The sequence below is a fragment of the Oncorhynchus nerka genome, linkage group LG11, assembly GCF_034236695.1.
Source record: "Oncorhynchus nerka isolate Pitt River linkage group LG11, Oner_Uvic_2.0, whole genome shotgun sequence".
Classification (NCBI taxonomy): Eukaryota; Metazoa; Chordata; class Actinopteri; order Salmoniformes; family Salmonidae; genus Oncorhynchus; species Oncorhynchus nerka.
Genome location: NC_088406.1, coordinates 58,361,413 through 58,381,496, shown reverse-complemented (window position 1 = coordinate 58,381,496; position 20,084 = coordinate 58,361,413). Strand labels below are relative to the sequence as shown.

Below are 20,084 nucleotides of genomic sequence, written 5' to 3'. Positions count from 1 at the left end.
GGATGACCACGGCAGCTTTCCAATCTTTGGGGATCTCAGACTATATGAAAGAGAGGTTGAACAGGCTAGTAAATAAGGGTTGCAACAATTTCGGCTGATAATTTGAGAAAGAGAGGGTCCAGATTTTATTTTTCAGATATACTACAAATCCTATCCATCATACTACATATCCTATCCATATACTGTCCATAATGTCTATACATCCCATCTCACACACACACACACATACTCTGTACTCTGACATTGCTTGTCCTAATATTTCTATATTTATTAATTCCATTCTTTTACTTTTAGATATGTGTGTTTTGTTGTGTATTGTTAGATATTACTGCACCAATACAATACAATTTGATTTGATTGAAGGTTGTTCAGTGTGCAAAAGGGGGTGGTGCAAATCAATAATAGGAAGGTGTTCTTAATGTTTGTACACTCAGTGTATATTAATATGCTTTTAAATGTGTGTTGTGTTTTAGGTCATTGGTAGTTGAGCAAGAAAATATAAACAATTGTATCAGTTTAGTAGGCCTATATTCTGTTGGTTTAGGTCTGTAACTGTTTATAATGAAGTAACTAATTAATTAACAAATTAAATAAACAGTATGTATATGAAAAACATAAATATACTGCATAATTGTATATAATATACAGGGTATGAGTACCCCATCGATGTTTTAATGGTCTCCCATTACACATCACCTCATACACCCTTTGGTAACCTCACCCTTTTCACTCAAGTCTTTACACAAGCTGGTCTCGAACAGGCAGGGTGTGGTAGCCATGGTAACTGACTAAAGCATTACCATCTGTGTCTACCAATGGGAAATGTCATAAATGATGTATCAGCATGGCAGGGCACATGGTGCATACAAATACCTCTCTACACTGGCACTCTAAAAGTATTCTCTGAAACACCACAAAGAAAGTAACACAACCCAGGGATATGTCTGAAGCAGGGGTGTCAAACTAATTTAGCCCTGGAGCCACATTCGGTCTTCACCAAGTTGCTGACCCACTGCTGTGCCGTGCCATGAAAAGTAGAGTGGGAAATGTATTCATCTATCATGTTTTGCTATATCTGATATCTTTCTAATGCTGTAAAAATCTGCAAAATCTCCTTCCGTCATTTTAGATTTTTCGTCGTTGTTATTTTTTATTTTACCTAGACAAATCGTCTTAAATCGTCTTTCTATTATATACAGTAGTCTAATAAGACATTGTTTGCAACATATTTCAAAGGCCAAATTACACGTCTTATACTTTCATCACCACCCAATTGCATACCTCTAAAATGTGCTTTGAGAAAGCGATCAGTGTACATTACAATACAGTCTACCAAAATGAGAGAGCTTTGAATTCCAATCAAACGTAGTGGACCTGAGTCCTCTCCTGAGGCATACTCAGACCTCAGAACTACATGAAGAATATTAATGAAACCCCACCATGGCCAAGAGAGAAAGCATTTCCCAATAAGAAGATAGGGTGCTACACAGGGCCGGATTACCAAACTCGCACGCAGGGCACGTACCCCCGACATCCAGAAAGCATATGATAGCAAAATGTGTAGAATAACAGGACATTAGCTTGAAAATTGCTAAATGTTCTCTGAGCCTCATGGCAAAATGTGAACCAAAGCATGAGATTAACTATAAAACAGCAATTATTTTCAATGCCCCATGGCAAAAAGTATAGAATTGCAGGAAATTTGCTTTAAGACTGCAACATTTTCTCTTGGGAGGGGGACCCCAGACCGCAAATGCCATAGTCCGGCCCTACATCTAGAGCAGGCTTAACAGTGTGTGTATGTGTGTGTTTGTACAGTATAGTTAAGCTTAAGGGTTAGGTGTATGGTTTAGGGGTTAAGGTCATGGTTAATGTTTAGTGGTCATTTTTTGGGGGGAGTTAAGGTTAGGTTTAGGCTAAGGGTTAGGTTTAGTTTTAAGGTTATGGTTAGGGAAAATAGGATTTTGAATGGTCAAAATTCTTACTCTACAAAAACTACAGAAATGTCACTAAAATAAAGATGTGTGTGTGTGTGTGTGTGTGTGTGTGTAAGCACATGTGTATATGTGTGTTAGAGGCCGTGACCGTAGGTGTGTTTGTCAATGTGCACGTGCGTCTGTGCGAAACCTCACTCCAACCAAGGGAACTTTAAGTACGGTTCGGTTCGCTAGCACAAAAACCTGCCAGTGTTTACTGTACGGACGCGCGGTTGTCTGTCTGACTGTGGTCGACGTTCCTGACCTCTGTTCTTTTGACCTTTCACCCTCCTCACAAAGCACTTTAAATCGCAGTCAAAGCTGCTGGAGGCATTCTCTCTCTCTCTCTGGGAGAAATAGTGGTGTGGGGGATGGGTGAACAATAATATATGGGCCCTTTGTAAACAGCTGCCACCGAGGAAGCTGTGTTTGGGTTACAGTGAAAGGTTGTTGAGCCACCGAGTAGACAGAGGCAAATCATACAACTACCAGACAGAACGTCCACTGCGGAGAAGTAGCCTAGTAGGTACAAATATGACATTTGTTTGTGGTTTGACATAGAGGTCTTCACCGATATACACAAACCCGATAACCTGAGATCCGATCTGGTATGCAAACATGTCGGATCCAAAATTCTGTAGTTGACCCTTGGAAGCCGGATTGGATCAAACTAGGTGGCTACTGAGCTCGGATCTGCCTGAAAATTCCTAAATTATATTTGAAGAAAAAAGTATCCTGAGGAAAATAAATATCCTCTATAAATAACATTTGCTACACATGGCAGTTGGTTCAGTCAATAGCATTAATCTCTTAATGCTCCGCCTGTCTGCTTCTCTCGGTCTGGTTTGAGCTCTCCCTATTGTAAACTTGCAACATTGTTTCAACTGGGCACTCACTGTTTCCCATGCCAAGGAGCTCGGAACAGACACAGCAAAATGTTGCTATAGCCCACCGAGGTGCAGTGGTTACTTAGGCCTATCAGGAAGATTTTGGAAAGATGTTACAAATACAGAGATGAACTATTGTCATTCGCAATGGATGTAAAACACTCTGTTGACTGTGTGAGGTGATGGAAAAAAATAATATCAGATATTCTCAAAGGCAAACTTTTATAGGCCTACACTTGTGCACATCAGGCCAGGTACTTCTATGAGTGCTCAAGCAAAATAAACATGAACAAACAAAGGGCAAACAATTCACACCATGAAACAATGAATGTGCACAAACTAGCAGGAGACAGAAAGCGCATTCTGGAGAGAGACGCTCCTATAGCGCGTCTTCGTCACACACCCCTTCCCTTCTTCTTGTGTTGACATTTTAAATTAGGGATGTCATTTATGAAAATACTAAATAACTAAATTATTTTAGATAGGCCTACAACAGAAAATGCATGATATACATTAACGTTCACTGCCCGCCACACAAGTCAAAACAATTCTACTAGCTTGCACATCAATAAAGCTGCATTTTTTTTCTCTTTTGGATCCATTTGGGTTTGATACCGACATTAACCAATTTGGATCAGATTCTCCCTCATTTCGGACATATTGTGGGTCGGATCTGGTCCACCTCTGATCCGTATTGGACCGGGAATAAAAATTTTAAAAAGTTATGGCCGGGTTCTGTTGGTGTCAGATTAGAATTTCATGGATCCAGTTTTTTTTACCTAAATGGTTAATAAAATTGGACTTTGGATTTGACATACAGTACCAGTCAAAAGTTTGGACACACCTACTCATTCCAGGGTTTTTCTTTATTTGTACTATGTTCTACATTGTAGCATAATAGTAAAGACATAAAAACTATAAAATAACACTGGTTGAGAGAATGCCAAGACTGTGCAAAGCTGTCATCAAGGCAAAGGGTGGGTAATTTGAAGAATCTCTAATGTAAAATGAGTATGTGGTCGGAGTCGGGAGTTTAGACCGCTACACCAAAGACTTCAACACAGCTGAAATTCTATTTGGAATGAACCATCCCTTTACGTAAAAAAATGGAAATGGGTGAAGGACTCTATCAAATTATGAGGGTCAGGGCGATGGGTCGGGAGTCTACGAACCTGTCCGTCTTCTTCTTCTCATCCTCCAGGGCCCGGAGGGTGTGCTGCAGACGGTCAGTCAGGATCTCCAGTTCCTGGGTCAGCTTGTACTCCTCACGGAACTGTTCTCCCAGCAGAACCAGGTCACGTGTGGCATCGTGCAACGGGATATCGCTCAGGTACAGGCCTCTCCGCGTCAGGTCATCCAGGTTCATCACACTGAACACACAATGTTGGTGACGCATCATCAGAGGCCGAACACTAAACAGTGGCTGAACGCAACTCAACAGGGGCCGTGATCAGCAGGGCACAACATATAATGCATTATGATTAGCATGTTACCCCACTTATAATAACTATCATCTTATAATGATTGACTAAATAAGTAATTTGGGTCAATTGAGAATGTTATACATAAAGACACATCATAAAGGCTTGTCCTCTTATGAACGCAGGAGAGCAAGTTACTATATTTTTCTATCCCTTTGTCCAGTATCAAGAGCTCAATTCTCTCATCGTAATCACTTTCAATAAACTTCAATCAAACACATTTCAATGAAAGGTCGAACAGACACAATGCACTCTAGATGCCACGCTCTCTGATCTAGACATAATATTCAGCTGTAATGACTTGCAAGACTGACTGAACAGGGCCAAACTGATAGTCACTGGTGAAAAAGTCAAGTGTCTTTCCTTCTGTAAACGACAACACCAATGTTGTTTCACCACCTGCTGGCACCATGCAGGGACACTACTTTCTCGAGATGATCACTTGATAGAAATAAGGTTTTACCAGGTACATGGTGTGTGTTCCAATTATCTGTGTGAACTTGTTCACTTCCCTTCATTGATTTGAAAGGACATCTAACCCATGCCAACCAATGCTTCTGGTTGGCATGGGACAATATTTTCATGTTACACCTTTTAGGTTTCTTATTAAATGCTTTCAATATTTTACATGAATTTGTACAATTTATAGTTGGTTTGAGGTTTTTACATCACTAAAATGTGGAACTATTGAAATGTCAACATATTGTCCCATATAAATGATGTAATTTATTGACGGTCCGTAACTAGCCCCATAGAGATATCCAACATGGTCAGTTTGTGGGCATAACTTAAAATCAAACCCAACCCTCTGACATTTTTGGGGGGAAAATACTGACTTTATTACTTAAGTTATCCTATTTACACTTTTTAGTCACTTCTGGGACTAGAAATGGTGTATATGACTATTACCAACAGGCCGTTTTCAACCAGAAAATGTGTTTTTTTTAAACTAAATGTACTGCATTGTTAGACTTCATTAGCCTGTCTTATAAGATGCTCATTATGATGTGGACTAAATACAGTAACAGCTTGTTTGAGACATACACCCATTGATTCTTGAAGAATATCACTTATACATTCCTAATGAGCTTAGTTCAGCTGTGACACCCTGTCAGAACCCAAATAGAACCTTGTTTTACTTTAATGGTTGGTCAGTCATTGCATCCATAGCTCTGTCTATGAATCTGAGAGTAGTTACATTTTTCCAGACCCATCCCTCAGCTTTTTACCAAAACAAAGGCGGGGTGTCACTTTGTTATTGTTTCAACTGTAGATTGGCCCTCTAAGGCCAGACCACCTGCTGCACTACAGTAGCTGTGGTTTTGAATCCAATTAGGTTTCACACACCAACCAAGAGACATCCACCCCACGGCATCCATCCAGCACAGCCATCCACCCGAAAGCTAAGACTAAATCCCAAATGGCACCCTATTCCCTACATAGTGCACTACTTTTGACCAGAGCTCCATGTGCCCATTTGGGACGCATCCTAGAACAGCACATAGTCTTTGTCTAACGCCACAGCAGCAGGAAGGGAGAGACAGACTGAAACAGACAAATGATCTGGAACCAATGACGTTTCGCACTCTCAGAAAACCGACATGATCTTTAAGCTTTCCGTGCACTATGTAAGGAAAAGGGTGCCATTTGTGATTGGGACACAACCTTCGGACAGCACATAGTTTTCTAATTCCACAGCGGCAGAACCTGGGAGAACAGAGGAAGAGGATGTTCTCCGCCTCGGGCAGGTAGATCATCTGTCCCTTCAGCCTCAGACAGCTGATCTCAGCACCAGTCAGCTCGTCCTCGTTCTCTGAAGTCTCCACGTTCAAGAGGCCCTCCTGGAAGGACGTAATACACATGCACACACAAACAGACAGAATCACACGCACATGTATGTATGCATGCACATGCAAGCACAGACAAACACACAAGCAGCCAGGACACAGAAAATTTAAATGCAGCTTTCTATCCAGTTTTTCTATTTTATTTTGTATTATTATTTTTCTGATGTAATTTTAACGTTAAATTAAAAAGCTAAATGTTTAATTAGTGAGTATTCTTGGCGTACCTTGCTTCGCAGAACGAAGACAGTGTTGATGTGGGAGAGCATGCCTTGGAAGCTGAAGTCTATGTGTGGACGCACCAGAGAGAACACGGAGGGCAGGTTACAGATGCCCGGCTGGAGCTAAGGAATACACCAGCAAAACACTTCATAAGTGGGTCATACATGCTAATGACAAGTCTTACAATATATTACAACCACATCATAATGCATTATAACTGCAGGCTACCTGTGAAGCCCATATCTGCAATGCATTATAAACACACTCATACTGAGTTATAATGCAGTCATAATGCAGTATAAGAGTAGTTACTTACACACGTAAAATCTCATAACGTCCTATAACTAAATAGACATAAACCTGCGGCAGCACACGGAAGATGGCATTGCCGCACTGAGTGAGCATCAGGTCCCTGTCGAACATGAGGTGGAAGGGGAAGGCCTTGCAGAAGGTGTAGGGGCTGATCCGGGTCTCCTGCGTGCCATTCTCCTCGAAGCCGTCCAGATCCTCATAGAAGGCCTCCTCCTCCGAGTCCTTCTCCTCGATCAGGAACTTAATGTGGTCACACTCCTCACTCTTGTGCTGGATCACCTGGTGAAGGAAGAATGGATTTCATAAAGGGAGGAAGGTACAACCATAAAATTAGAATGAGTGCATGCTACAGTATTTCGATGCCTATTTGTTTACCAACCACCCACCGGTATCTCTTACATTATCTCTTGCCATAATGGGTGGACTGGTGGCCATTTTGAGTGTCCCCATAAAGTAAAGCAGGATATAAACACAGAGTGCATGCTCCTGTGTTTATATCCTGCTTTACTTTATGGGGACACTCAAAATGGCCACCAGTCCGTCCACCCATTATGGCAAGAGATAATGTAAGAGATACCGGTGGGTGGTTGGTAAACACATAGGCATCGAAATACTGTATGTCTTTATATGAATATCTAAGGTTTGGTGTGATGGTTTTAAACACAGTGATGTTCTGGTGAGGTTTACTGCCTGGCCACAACAAGTCCTTTTAAGTCTATACACTGACGTCAATGGCTTGACTCTGACGCACACGGTTGCCGTGGCAATGGCGGATAACATTTCCAGAAAAGCTGGTGTCACATTTGGAGGGTCTGTCAATTCAGCTCCCCCATTTAATTTTACGCTGAGCCTGGAAGAGAAAAAATACATACTGACATCTCTATCTCTGCATTATGATTAGGTTTGATAGTAGAGTTGGCTTTCTCTGAAAATGAGGAGGTATCGTAAGTGCTCAGAGACAAGATTTTTGAAAGGACTATCCAAGTCGATACCAATGGTGTATACTAATTCCACCTAGTGTTTGCTGCATGGACAACTTTGCTATTAAGAATGTGCATAACTTATTCACACATCCCTAGCTTGAAAATTAGAATGACAGATATCAATAACTTGTTCACATACTCCTAGCCTTAAAACTGTCATCACACATATCAGTCCAATAATGGTTAGACACTTTAAAATACACTATCGTACACTATAACTACTAGCTATTTGTTAATTGCATTATGTCACCTTCTGGGTGTACTAACATTCTGCCCCTTCCATAGACATCTGACCCAAGTCGACAGAGAACCCACCAGCATCTCAACAAATGCTCACTGTGGGTGACAAACACCTAGCAGTTGCTAAGACCCAAACAACTCCTGAATTTTAATAGTCGACCACTGTCCCATTTATGGACTGAAGGCAAGATCCCCCCACCAAGGCACCCAAAAAAACAGTGCCAGAGTTAGGTCTAGGTGTAGTTAGCATTGGCTTGCAGAACTAACTCTTAACTTCATTCATACTGAACACAGAGACATAGAAATGGTATCCACAAGTTCATCTGATTCTGGGGAAGTAGATAAAGGGCCTCATTGCCAAAATCCTGAACTATCCCTTTAAGTAATAACATACTTATTTTCTTTAAACAGCATACCTTCATTTCTATTTCGGTGCCGTGGATCTGTTGGGCCACTGTCTTGATGATGCCGATCACGATGTCTTGGAGCCCCTCCCTCTCCGAGTAGTAGTGCAGGATCAGATTGTTGCCCTTCTCCGCATCCGTGCAGCGGAAGGATGGAGCCCTCATCCCAGGGTAGATGGTACCTAGGTGGTCGTGGAGGGCATCCAGATTCTGTATGGGGGGTCGCATAAATGATTGAAAGGGGAGTTTCTCTCCATTAAGATTCCACTTAGACTGGTCACATATCAGTTTGTGCTTTATAGCCAACTCATGTGGTCATTGTCATGCCAAACACCATAGGAGTTGGCTACACAGCATAAACCGATCTGGGAGCAGGAAAAGTTCCTTTAGAATAAGGTTGCATAACTCCAGTCCTCACTCCTTTATCTCAGTTTCAACCCAAAGCGAACCCCTACTTTTTGTGTTTGTAAACAGAGCGTTCGGTCTTGGCAAATCTAAGCATTAAACTTTCAAATAGCTATTTTTTGACTGTTGCTGGGTGCCATCGTCCTCCATCAGCACCGGCCTGTACCCTACCTGCCCTAAGCTCTCTCCTAGCCCCTAAATCTGAATTTGTCCTTGCTAGGTGACTTAAACTGGGACATGCTTAACCTCTTAGAACTCCTGCTCTATACTGCCCCTGTTGGAGAAAGTGCGTACCCATAGTAAACTGAAAATATTTTTACCCAAAATTGCTAATATATGCATATAAAATAAATAAAATACTTTGACGTCATCGCCAACACCCTTCCCAGGCAGCTACGGATCCTGCCTGGGAAGGGTGTTGGCGATGACGTCAAAGTAGACCCAACTTTTCCATTGTTGACAGAGTGTTAGGGAGAATGGCTCTCCTGAGAGTTCTGCTTTACATACAGACATAATTTAAACGGTTTTAGAAACTTTAGAGTGTTTTCTATTCAAATGGCGCGTTCACTGTGAGAATCGCACGAGCCCTGCACCTTTGGCGCGCGAAATTCCGCGTGTCCCTCTCAAAACCGGGCACTCTATTGCGCGCGGCCGATTTGGGATACGTCTTTTTCCAACATGCAGCATTCGAAGCCGGTGTGTCTGTTAGCGCTGTCCTTTGTTCTACATGCTAAAAACATCATAAAGCTCGATTTTGCACATCGTTTGACCAGTTTAATCGACATATAATATGTAAATTGGAAGTTTTAATGCGCAGAGTGCTGGACCAGAAGTCATTTTTGATGCATTCCAGCTGAAGCTGTTAGCATATGCTAATACAGGGACACACAACGTGAAACCAAACGATGTATTGGGTAAGTATGACTCCTTCTACGTCTTCTGATGGAAGAACATCAAAGGTAAGGGAATATTTATGTGGTTATTTTGGGTTTCTGTGGACTCCAAACATACTGCTTATATCGGAGCGCCGACTCCTAGTATAGCCAAGTGAACGATGTCTGTAACGTTAAAAATAAATGTAATACAGCGGTTGCATTAAGAAGAAGTGTATCTTTGTAACTATATGTAGAACATGTATATTTAGTCATGTTTATTGCTTGTTATCTGACGTTATCTGTCGGAGCTATCATCATTTCTCCTGACATTTGAGTAGCATGTTTTTTTTTAAATGTTGTCAACCGAGATTTATGGATATTATATAGCATATTATTGAAAAAAAATTACTGTGTAACATGTAATATTACTGTCATCTGATGAAGATTTTCAAAAGGTTAGTGAATTATTTATTTTTTAATCCTACTTTTAAATTTTATTTTTTTCTGGGACAAAATGGCCGCCGCTTGCCTTTTATTTCGGTGGTGATCTAATATAAATATGTGCTATGTTTTCGCCGTAAAACATTTTAGAAATCTGACTTGCTGGGTAGATAAACAACTTGTTTATCTTTCATTTGAGCTATTTTACTTGTTAATGTGTGGAGGTTAAATATTTTTAGGAATATTTTTTCGCATTGTGCGTTATGCTAATGAGCTTGAGCCCTAGTCACGAACCCGCATACGGTATTGGTGGACTATGCGGTTAAACCACCTGACCAGGTCCTAAAGCAATGGGATTCCCTAAATATTTCTCAGATTATGACCAATCCAACAAGGTATGACTCCAAACACCCAGAAAAGGCTACTCTCCTCGATATTATCTTCACAAATAATCGTGATAGATATCAAATCAAATTGTATTAGTCACATGCGCTGAATACAACACCTTACAGTGAAATGCTTACTTACGAGCCCCTAACCAACAGTGCAGTTTCAAAAATATGGATAAGAATAAAATATAAAAGTAACAAGTAATTAAAGAGCAGCAGTAAAAAAAATAACAATATTTACAGGGGGGTGCCGGGACAGAGTCAATGTGCGGGGGCACAGTTCTGGGCGACTTTAACCTCCCCACGCCTACCTTTGACTCATTCCTCTCTGCCTCCTTCTTTCCACTCCTCTCCTCTTTTGACCTCACCCTCTCACCTTCCCCCCCTACTCACAAGGCAGGAAATACGCTCGACCTCATCTTTACTAGATGCTGTTCTTCCACTAACCTCGTTGCAACTCCCCTCCAAGTCTCCGACCACTACCTTGTATCCTTTTCCCTCTCGCTCTCATCCAACACTTCCCACACTGCCCCTACTCGGATGGTATCGCGCCGTCCCAACCTTCGCTCTCTCTCCCCCGCTACTCTCTCCTCTTCCATCCTATCATCTCTTCCCTCTGCTCAAACCTTCTCCAACCTATCTCCTGATTCTGCCTCCTCAACCCTCCTCTCCTCCCTTTCTGCATCCTTTGACTCTCTATGTCCCCTATCCTCCAGGCCGGCTCGGTCCTCCCCTCCCGCTCCGTGGCTCGACGACTCATTGCGAGCTCACAGAACAGGGCTCCGGGCAGCCGAGCGGAAATGGAGGAAAACCCGCCTCCCTGCGGACCTGACATCCTTTCACTCCCTCCTCTCTACATTTTCCTCTTCTCTCTCTGCTGCTAAAGCCACTTTCTACCACTCTAAATTCCAAGCATCTGCCTCTAACCCTAGGAAGCTCTTTGCAACCTTCTCCTCCCTCCTGAATCCTCCTCCCCCTCCCCCTCCTCCCTCTCTGCAGATGACTTCGTCAACCATTTTGAAAAGAAGGTCGACGACATCCGATCCTCGTTTGCTAAGTCAAACGACACCGCTGGTTCTGCTCACACTGCCCTACCCTGTGCTCTGACCTCTTTCTCCCCTCTCTCTCCAGATGAAATCTCGCGTCTTGTGACGGCCGGCCGCCCTACAACCTGCCCGCTTGACCCTATCCCCTCCTCTCTTCTCCAGACCATTTCCGGAGACCTCCTCCCTTACCTCACCTCGCTCATCAACTCATCCCTGACCGCTGGCTACGTCCCTTCCGTCTTCAAGAGAGCGAGAGTTGCACCCCTTCTGAAAAAACCTACACTCGATCCCTCCGATGTCAACAACTACAGACCAGTATCCCTTCTTTCTTTTCTCTCCAAAACTCTTGAACGTGCCGTCCTTGGCCAGCTCTCCCGCTATCTCTCTCAGAATGACCTTCTTGATCCAAATCAGTCAGGTTTCAAGACTAGTCATTCAACTGAGACTGCTCTTCTCTGTATCACGGAGGCGCTCCGCACTGCTAAAGCTAACTCTCTCTCCTCTGCTCTCATCCTTCTAGACCTATCGGCTGCCTTCGATACTGTGAACCATCAGATCCTCCTCTCCACCCTCTCCGAGTTGGGCATCTCCGGCGCGGCCCACGCTTGGATTGCGTCCTACCTGACAGGTCGCTCCTACCAGGTGGCGTGGCGAGAATCCGTCTCCACACCACGTGCTCTCACCACTGGTGTCCCCCAGGGCTCTGTTCTAGGCCCTCTCCTATTCTCGCTATACACCAAGTCACTTGGCCCTGTCATAACCTCACATGGTCTCTCCTATCATTGCTATGCAGACGACACACAATTAATCTTCTCCTTTCCCCCTTCTGATGACCAGGTGGCGAATCGCATCTCTGCATGTCTGGCAGACATATCCGTGTGGATGACGGATCACCACCTCAAGCTGAACCTCGGCAAGACGGAGCTGCTCTTCCTCCCGGGGAAGGACTGCCCGTTCCATGATCTCGCCATCACGGTTGACAACTCCATTGTGTCCTCCTCCCAGAGCGCTAAGAACCTTGGCGTGATCCTGGACAACACCCTGTCGTTCTCAACTAACATCAAGGCGGTGGCCCGTTCCTGTAGGTTCATGCTCTACAACATCCGCAGAGTACGACCCTGCCTCACACAGGAAGCGGCGCAGGTCCTAATCCAGGCACTTGTCATCTCCCGTCTGGATTACTGCAACTCGCTGTTGGCTGGGCTCCTGCCTGTGCCATTAAACCCCTACAACTCATCCAGAACGCCGCAGCCCGTCTGGTGTTCAACCTTCCCAAGTTCTCTCACGTCACCCCGCTCCTCCGCTCCCTCCACTGGCTTCCAGTTGAAGCTCGCATCCGCTACAAGACCATGGTGCTTGCCTACGGAGCTGTGAGGGGAACGGCACCTCAGTACCTCCAGGCTCTGATCAGGCCCTACACCCAAACAAGGGCACTGCGTTCATCCACCTCTGGCCTGCTCGCCTCCCTACCACTGAGGAAGTACAGTTCCCGCTCAGCCCAGTCAAAACTGTTCGCTGCTCTGGCCCCCAATGGTGGAACAAACTCCCTCACGACGCCAGGACAGCGGAGTCAATCACCACCTTCCGGAGACACCTGAAACCCCACCTCTTTAAGGAATACCTAGGATAGGATAAAGTAATCCCTCTCACCCCCCCTCCCCCTGAAAAGATTTAGATGCACTACTGTTCCACTGGAGGTCATAAGGTGAATGCACCAATTTGTAAGTCGCTCTGGATAAGAGCGTCTGCTAAATGACTTAAATGTAATGTAAATGTTAGTTGAGGTAGTATGTACATGTAGGTAGAGTTATTAAAGTGACTATGCATAGATGACAACAGAGAGTGGCAGTGGTGTGGAGAGGGGAGGGAGGGGGGGCAATGCAAACAGTCTGGGTAGCCATTTGACTAGATGTTCAGGAGTCTTATGGCTTGGGGGTAAAAGCTGTTTTAGAAGCCAGTCTGGTGTTTTCTGTAATGACCATAGTGATCACTGTTTTACAGCCTGTGTTCGTAATGGCTGCTCAGTGAAATGTCCTGTCCTGATTTGTCATAGACGCTTGCTAAAAAACCTTCATCAAACTTCCTTCATGAACTGGCCTCTATAAAATGGTATAGAATGAGCTTGATCTCTGTCGAAGACGCTTGGACCTTCTTTTTTGATATTTTCAAAGGTATTGTTCACAAACAAGCCCCCATAAAGAAAATGAGAATTAAAAACAGGTTCAGCCCCTGGTTCGACCGTGATCTTGCAGAGTTACTCCACCTCAAGAATGTAACCTTGCTCTGAACACCTCCCAAACAAAGGTCATGTGGTTTGGTAAGAAGAATGCCCTTTTTCCCACAACTGTTATTACTACCTCTGAGGGTTTAGAGCTTGAGGTAGTCACCTCATACAAATACTTGGAAGTATGGCTATACGGTGCACTGTCCTTCTCTCAGCACATATCAAAGCTGCAGGATAAAGTTAAATCTAGACTTGGTTTTCTCTATCGTAATCGCTCCTCTTTCACCCCAGCTGCCAAACTAACCCTGATTCAGATGACCATCCTACCCATGCTAGATTACAGAGACATAATTCATAGATCGGCAGGTAAGGGTGCTCTCGAGCGGCTAGATGTTCTTTACCATTCAGCCATCAGATTTGCCACCAAAGCTCCTTATAGGACACATCACTGCACTCTATATTCCTCTGTAAACTGGTCATTTCTGTATACCCGTCACAAGACCCACTGGTTGATGATTATTTACAAAACCCTCTTAGGCCTCACTCCCCCCTATCTGAGATATATACTGCAGCCCTCATCCTCCACATACAACACACATTCTGCCAGTCAAATTCTTTTAAAGTTCACCAAAGCACACACACATCCCTGGGTCGCTCCTCTTTTCAGTTCTCTGCAGCTAGCGACTGGAACAAGCTGCAACAAACAGTCAAACTGGACAGTTTTATCTCAATCTCTTCATTCAAGGACTCAATCATGGACACTCTTACTGACAGTTGTGACTGCTTTGTGTGATGTATTTTTCCCCTTCTTGACCTTTGTGCTGTGTCTGTGCTCAATAATGTTTGTACCATGTTTTGTGCTGCTACCATGTTGTGTTGCTACCATGTTGTTGTTATGTTGTGTTGCTACCATGCTGTGTTGTTATGTGTTGCTTCCTTGCTATGTTGTTGTCTTAAGTCTCTCTCTATGTCGTGTTGTGTTGTCTCTCTTGTTGTGATGTGTGTTTTGTCCTGTTTTTATATATATCTTTTTTTATATTTATCCCAAGTCCCAGTCCCCGCAGCAGGTCTTTTGCCTTTTATAGCCCGTCATTGTAAATAACAATGTGTTCTTAACTGACTTGCCTAGTTAAATCAAAGTTAAATAAAATAAATAAATACATTTGAATTACAAGGTCACCTCCCCCAAATCCAAAGATGAGAGGGCGGTCACAGAATTTTTTTGGCACTGTACAATTAAAATACAGGTCATATTTAACTTACGTTGAAGCATTCATGACATTGAAGAGTACATTGTTTTACATTAGTTTCTGTTAACTGAAGAAAGATTAAGAAGGGAACTGGAATGCTTACCTGCAAGAATTCACGGACATTGGAGCCTAAAACACGCAGGATGGTGTCATACCCTGATTCTTGGCAAAACTCAAAAAACATCTTCCCAAACATCTGTAGGATACACCCTGCATCAATCTCTGCAAGATAAAAAAAAAAATGTATCCACTTGTTGCATACACCATCTCAGTCCCATTAGTAACACTTTACAATAAGTTATCCTTTATAAAGGGTACCATATTTTAAATTTGTTGCCGTACAATTATGTTATGAATAAACTGGTTCAAATAATATATCTTGTATCTCAAAACATTATTAAAAAAAACGTACTGAGAACTTTGCTTGCAGCAGCAACAAGGTCGTATGTTTTGGCATCTTCATATATGATTCTGACAAGGAACTGACCCTCTACATCGAGTTGCGCCTCCCTCCTGATAACAAGTAAGAAGAAAATATAATTATTAGATATCATATTAATGTGATTATTACCTATGTAATAAAGAGGCTGTTGCCAAGAGCACATGACAACGTATGTGTTGTCCTCCATAGTATCCATTAAAACTAGCTTCATAACATTGTAGGCTGTTGTTTCTGCCTGTGACTGACAGTATTAGCGTCTTATATAGTTGTTATAAAGGCTTAATGAATGCATACATAAAGGGCATTCAGTAAAGTGATACCTACACTTATTGGGTCCAAACAAAAACAATCAGTAACACTTTACTGTAGGGGGGTATACATAAGCCATTCATAACACCGTTATGAAACCAGTCATGACACCTTCATGAATGTTGCAGTACCATTAAACTACCTTTGAGCATTAACTGCATTGTAGGATTATCTATATTTAGAAGTTACAATGAGAAAATGTATTTGGCATGCTAATAAACAAGACTGTTATATATCCTAATGAGGTCTATTTGACCTGATTACTGAGTTGATCTGAGAAAACAATACTGATTTGCTGTGCTGGCTAGCAACCACTTTTTCTGAGCATGTAATCAGCTGAACAAACACACCAAGTAATGTAAAAATGTAGTGAAAATAAGATTTCATTTTTCAATTGCCCTGAGCTGCAAGATCTGAAAGTATAACATAGCTTGAATAATTAGGCATGTAATAATGTTGAATAACGTTGGCCAAGATAAGGTTGAGATAACATTAAGATAACATTTTGCTGCAATATTTCTTGGGAGATTCCTCAAAACATGTTTTTCGGAGAGGCAGCTGTGCATCTGTTCTTATAGGATGGGATGAAAGTCTGGGTCCTGGAAAGCGAAGACCGAGGAAGAAAAATACATGTGGATCTTGCCAAATATTTGAGCACTTTGAAAAGAGGGGATTGTTATCATAATGCAACAACATTCACAACCTCTCATTATCACCACTATTATAAGGCTAATGAAAATGAATGATGGAGTAAAAATATGGCTCGCCTTCGCATAAGGGTGATGTAATTTAAGAATGAATTGATTAATTATATATTGTTTTCTTTTGTGTTTGCTGGTGATTTATGGTCACATGTTTTAAGTTACAGATTGGCCAACTACCACTATATCTGCTGGTCATGTATCATCAGTGGAATATCTTGACATGGCCATTCGTTATCCACTCTGTTTAGCAATAGGGGGAGATTATTGATTTCAAAACTATAATATGATTAATGGACATAATTTTAGGACATATTTTTCTGTCATATTAGTAGGTTATATACGGTTGTGGTCAAGACAATGTAGTAAACAAAATGAAAGTGTAATAGCAATGTAAAGTAACAGCAATTGTTATCACATGGTAATTACATAGGCAGTAGTGTAATTTGCTTTTTGTACTTTTGTATTCATTAAGCAAAATTAAGGCAGTTATATACAATTTAAAATATTACATGACATTACATTTCATAACACTTTTCACAACACATTAAGTGTCTGCCCCTCAGGCCACTACTCTCCTACCACATATCCACAATACACAATCAATGTGTCCTGTGTCATGCGTGTTACTACAGTGTTAATACACAGTTATAGGAGCAACTTAATGTGAAGCATTAATAACATATCTATGTAATGACCATATCTGCTAATTCTTTGTTTTGCTTTTGCAACATGGCCACATTGAGTTTTTATTCTCATTTTCTGCTTGAATTATGATATGCAAATTCCCTGTGTCATTCACAAATACAAAATAAATCAAAATACTTACTTGATGTCTTCCCACACTTCTTCGCCATAATTTCTTAATACAAGTAGTTCCAAGGCGTGGTTGACAAAACCATACTAAAACAGAAATAAAACAGAATACCGAAAGAATAGAGAAACATAAATCTGAAAATACTGGGAATAACAAGTATGTAAATAAATGCCTTAGAGTGATGATAGTGTTATGATTCCATTGCAATTGCAAGGAAAGTATGCTTAAATTGTACAACAGCAAATCATGCGTTAATTGATGCAGCATGATTATTAGAACGATACAATCGCAGTCGAATAACGAATTTCAGTGGTAATTTACATTAAGTAACGTTAGCATGGTGAACGAATATTGTAGCCATAGGCTGATAGCTCGTTCTCATACGGAAAACACACCACTACACATCAAAATAGCCAAGGCAATCAAATGTCGCCGTGGAATCTAATATGTCGATGTTTACATACCATTTTTACGACCAGTTCTTCCCGATTCCCTTGTAATGTAAGTAAACTGTTATGTCTCAATTATCACGGCACCTTCACAGTTTGCAGATGTTTACGTTGCGTCTTCATTCCTGAAAACATTCCCCAAATTGACGTCGAATATGTCCAATGAGAGCTCAAGGAAAAAAATACTCACTCGGCAACTGACCACCTAGGAAGAAGTGAGGGTTGACCGTTGAAGACAGCGTTGTTTATGAAAACAGTCCCATCAAACGTTTTATTTATCCACTGCAAAAGAAAGACTACAGAACGAAACCAACCTATTTAAATTCCACAATCAAATGATAGAAACAAATATTTGGTAGAATAGATTATAAACTGGGTGGTTCGAGCCCTGAATGCTGATTGGCTGAAAGCCATGGTACATCTGACCGTTTACTATATATATGACAAAAAAAATATTTGTACTGCTCAAATTACGTTGGTAACCAGTTTATAATAGCTATAAGGCACCTTAAAGGGTTTGTGGTATATTACCAATATACCACGGCTAAGTGCTGTATCCAGGCACTCCGCATTGCGTCGTGTTTTAGCCTACTATTTTACAATGGTTTTTAGTTATACAGAAATAACAAACATGCCAAAAAGCTACTGTGTTGTTCAATGTACATGTAACCAGGTCAGAAATCACGATCAATGGTTCACAATGCTCCCAAGTAGGGGAATAGAGATCGCAAGAAGAGCCCTGTGGCTTCAGGCTATTCGGCATGGGAGAGTGTATATGTGTGTTGAAAACATTTAATCACAGGTAAGACATTTAACTTGTTTAGTATAATCCGTTTGTAACTCCACTCACTACTTGAAGCTGTATAGTCCATTTGTTTGTGTTGTTGGTTTTGGCTAGCTCAATGTTCTGATCAGTAGCTAGCTAACACTTACTCACGTGGCTTCTAGCTCCATCATGGAATGGGCAGTGGTGGAAAAAGTCCTATTGTCATACTTGAGAAAAGGTTAAGATACCTTAATAGAAAATTACTCACGTAAAATTGAGTCACTCAGTAAAATACTGCTTGAGTAAAAGTCTAAAAATATTTGGTTTTAAATATACTTAAGTATTGCAAGTAAAAGTATAAATAATTTTGAACTCCTTATATTAAGCAAACCGACACCATTTTTAAAAATGTATTTACAGATAGCCAGGGGTATACTCCAACACTCAGACATAATTTACAAACAAGCATTTTGTGTTTAGAGAGTCCATCAGATCAGAGGCTGTAGAGATGGCCAGGGATGTTCTCGTGATAAGTGCGTGAACTGGAGCATTTTCCTGCCCCGCTAAGCATTCAAAATGTAACTAGTACTTTTGGTTGTCAGGGAAATGTTTGGAGTAAAAAGTCAATTATTTTTATTTGGGAATGTAGTGAAGTAAAATTAGTCAAAAATATAAATAGTAAAGTAAAGTACCCCCCACACACACAAACACAAAAACGACTTAAGTAAAAAGTTTGGGCACACCTGCTCATTCAATGTTTTTTTTTCTTTATTTTTACTATTTTTAGTGAAGACATTACAACTATGAAATAACACATGGAATCATGTAGTATCCAAAAAAGTGTTAAACAAATCGAAATATATTTTATATTTGAGATTCTTCAAAGTAGCCACCCTTTTTCTTGACAGCTTTGCACACTCTTGGCATTCTCTTAACCAGATTCATGAGGTCATCACCTGGAATACATTTCAAATAACAGGTGTGCGTTGTTAAAAGTTCTTTATGCTTTTGAGCCAATTGGCTGTGTTGTGACAAGGTAGGGGTGGTATACAGAAGATATCCCTATATGGTAAAAGATCAAGTCCATGTTATGCCAAGAACAGTTCAAATAAGCAAAGAGAAATGACAGTCCATCATGAAGGTCAGTCAATCTGGAAATTTTAAAGAACTTTGAAAGTTTCTTCAAGTGGAGTCGCAAAAACAATCAAGCGCTATGATGAAACTGGCTCTCATGAGGACCATCACAAGAAAGGAAGACCCAGAGTTAGCTCTGCTGCAGAGGATACATTCATTAGAGTTACCAGCCTCAGAAATTGCAGTGTAAATTACACTTCTCAGCATCAACTGTTCAGAGGAGACTGCGTGAATCAGGCCTTCATGTTCTAATTGCTGCAAAGAAACCACTATTAAAGGACACCAATAAGAAGAAGAGACTTGATTGGATAAAGAAACACGAGCAATGGACGTTAGACCGGTGGAAATCTGTAATTTGGTCCGATGATTCCAAATGTGAGATTTTTGGTTCCAGCCGTTGTGTCTTTGTGAGACGCAGAGTAGGTGAATGGATGATCTCCGCACATGTGGTTACCACCGTGAAGCATGGAGGAGGAGGTTTGATGTG

At 41.6% G+C, this 20,084-nt stretch overlaps 1 protein-coding gene across 2 annotated transcripts in view; it reads right to left on the bottom strand.

The window, feature by feature from the left end:
- The window catches only part of gucy1b1 (guanylate cyclase 1 soluble subunit beta 1), a 41,160-nt gene extending 23,161 nt beyond the window's left edge, over nucleotides 1–17,999 (bottom strand). Inside the window, exons 1-9 of one of the 2 annotated variants that reach the window (XM_029673419.2) lie at nucleotides 17,713–17,999; nucleotides 17,261–17,334; nucleotides 15,392–15,492; nucleotides 15,083–15,201; nucleotides 8,362–8,559; nucleotides 6,771–7,001; nucleotides 6,416–6,532; nucleotides 6,052–6,185; nucleotides 4,036–4,233 (exon numbers count right to left, since the gene is read on the bottom strand). In XM_029673419.2, coding sequence (XP_029529279.1) covers nucleotides 4,036–4,233; nucleotides 6,052–6,185; nucleotides 6,416–6,532; nucleotides 6,771–7,001; nucleotides 8,362–8,559; nucleotides 15,083–15,201; nucleotides 15,392–15,492; nucleotides 17,261–17,334; nucleotides 17,713–17,715 — 1,175 coding nt within the window. In that variant the 5' untranslated portion in view covers nucleotides 17,716–17,999. The remainder of the gene's footprint in view (nucleotides 1–4,035; nucleotides 4,234–6,051; nucleotides 6,186–6,415; nucleotides 6,533–6,770; nucleotides 7,002–8,361; nucleotides 8,560–15,082; nucleotides 15,202–15,391; nucleotides 15,493–17,260; nucleotides 17,335–17,712) is intronic. The other variant, XM_029673418.2, reaches the window with a different exon arrangement.
- Nucleotides 18,000–20,084: the final 2,085 nt, after the last annotated feature.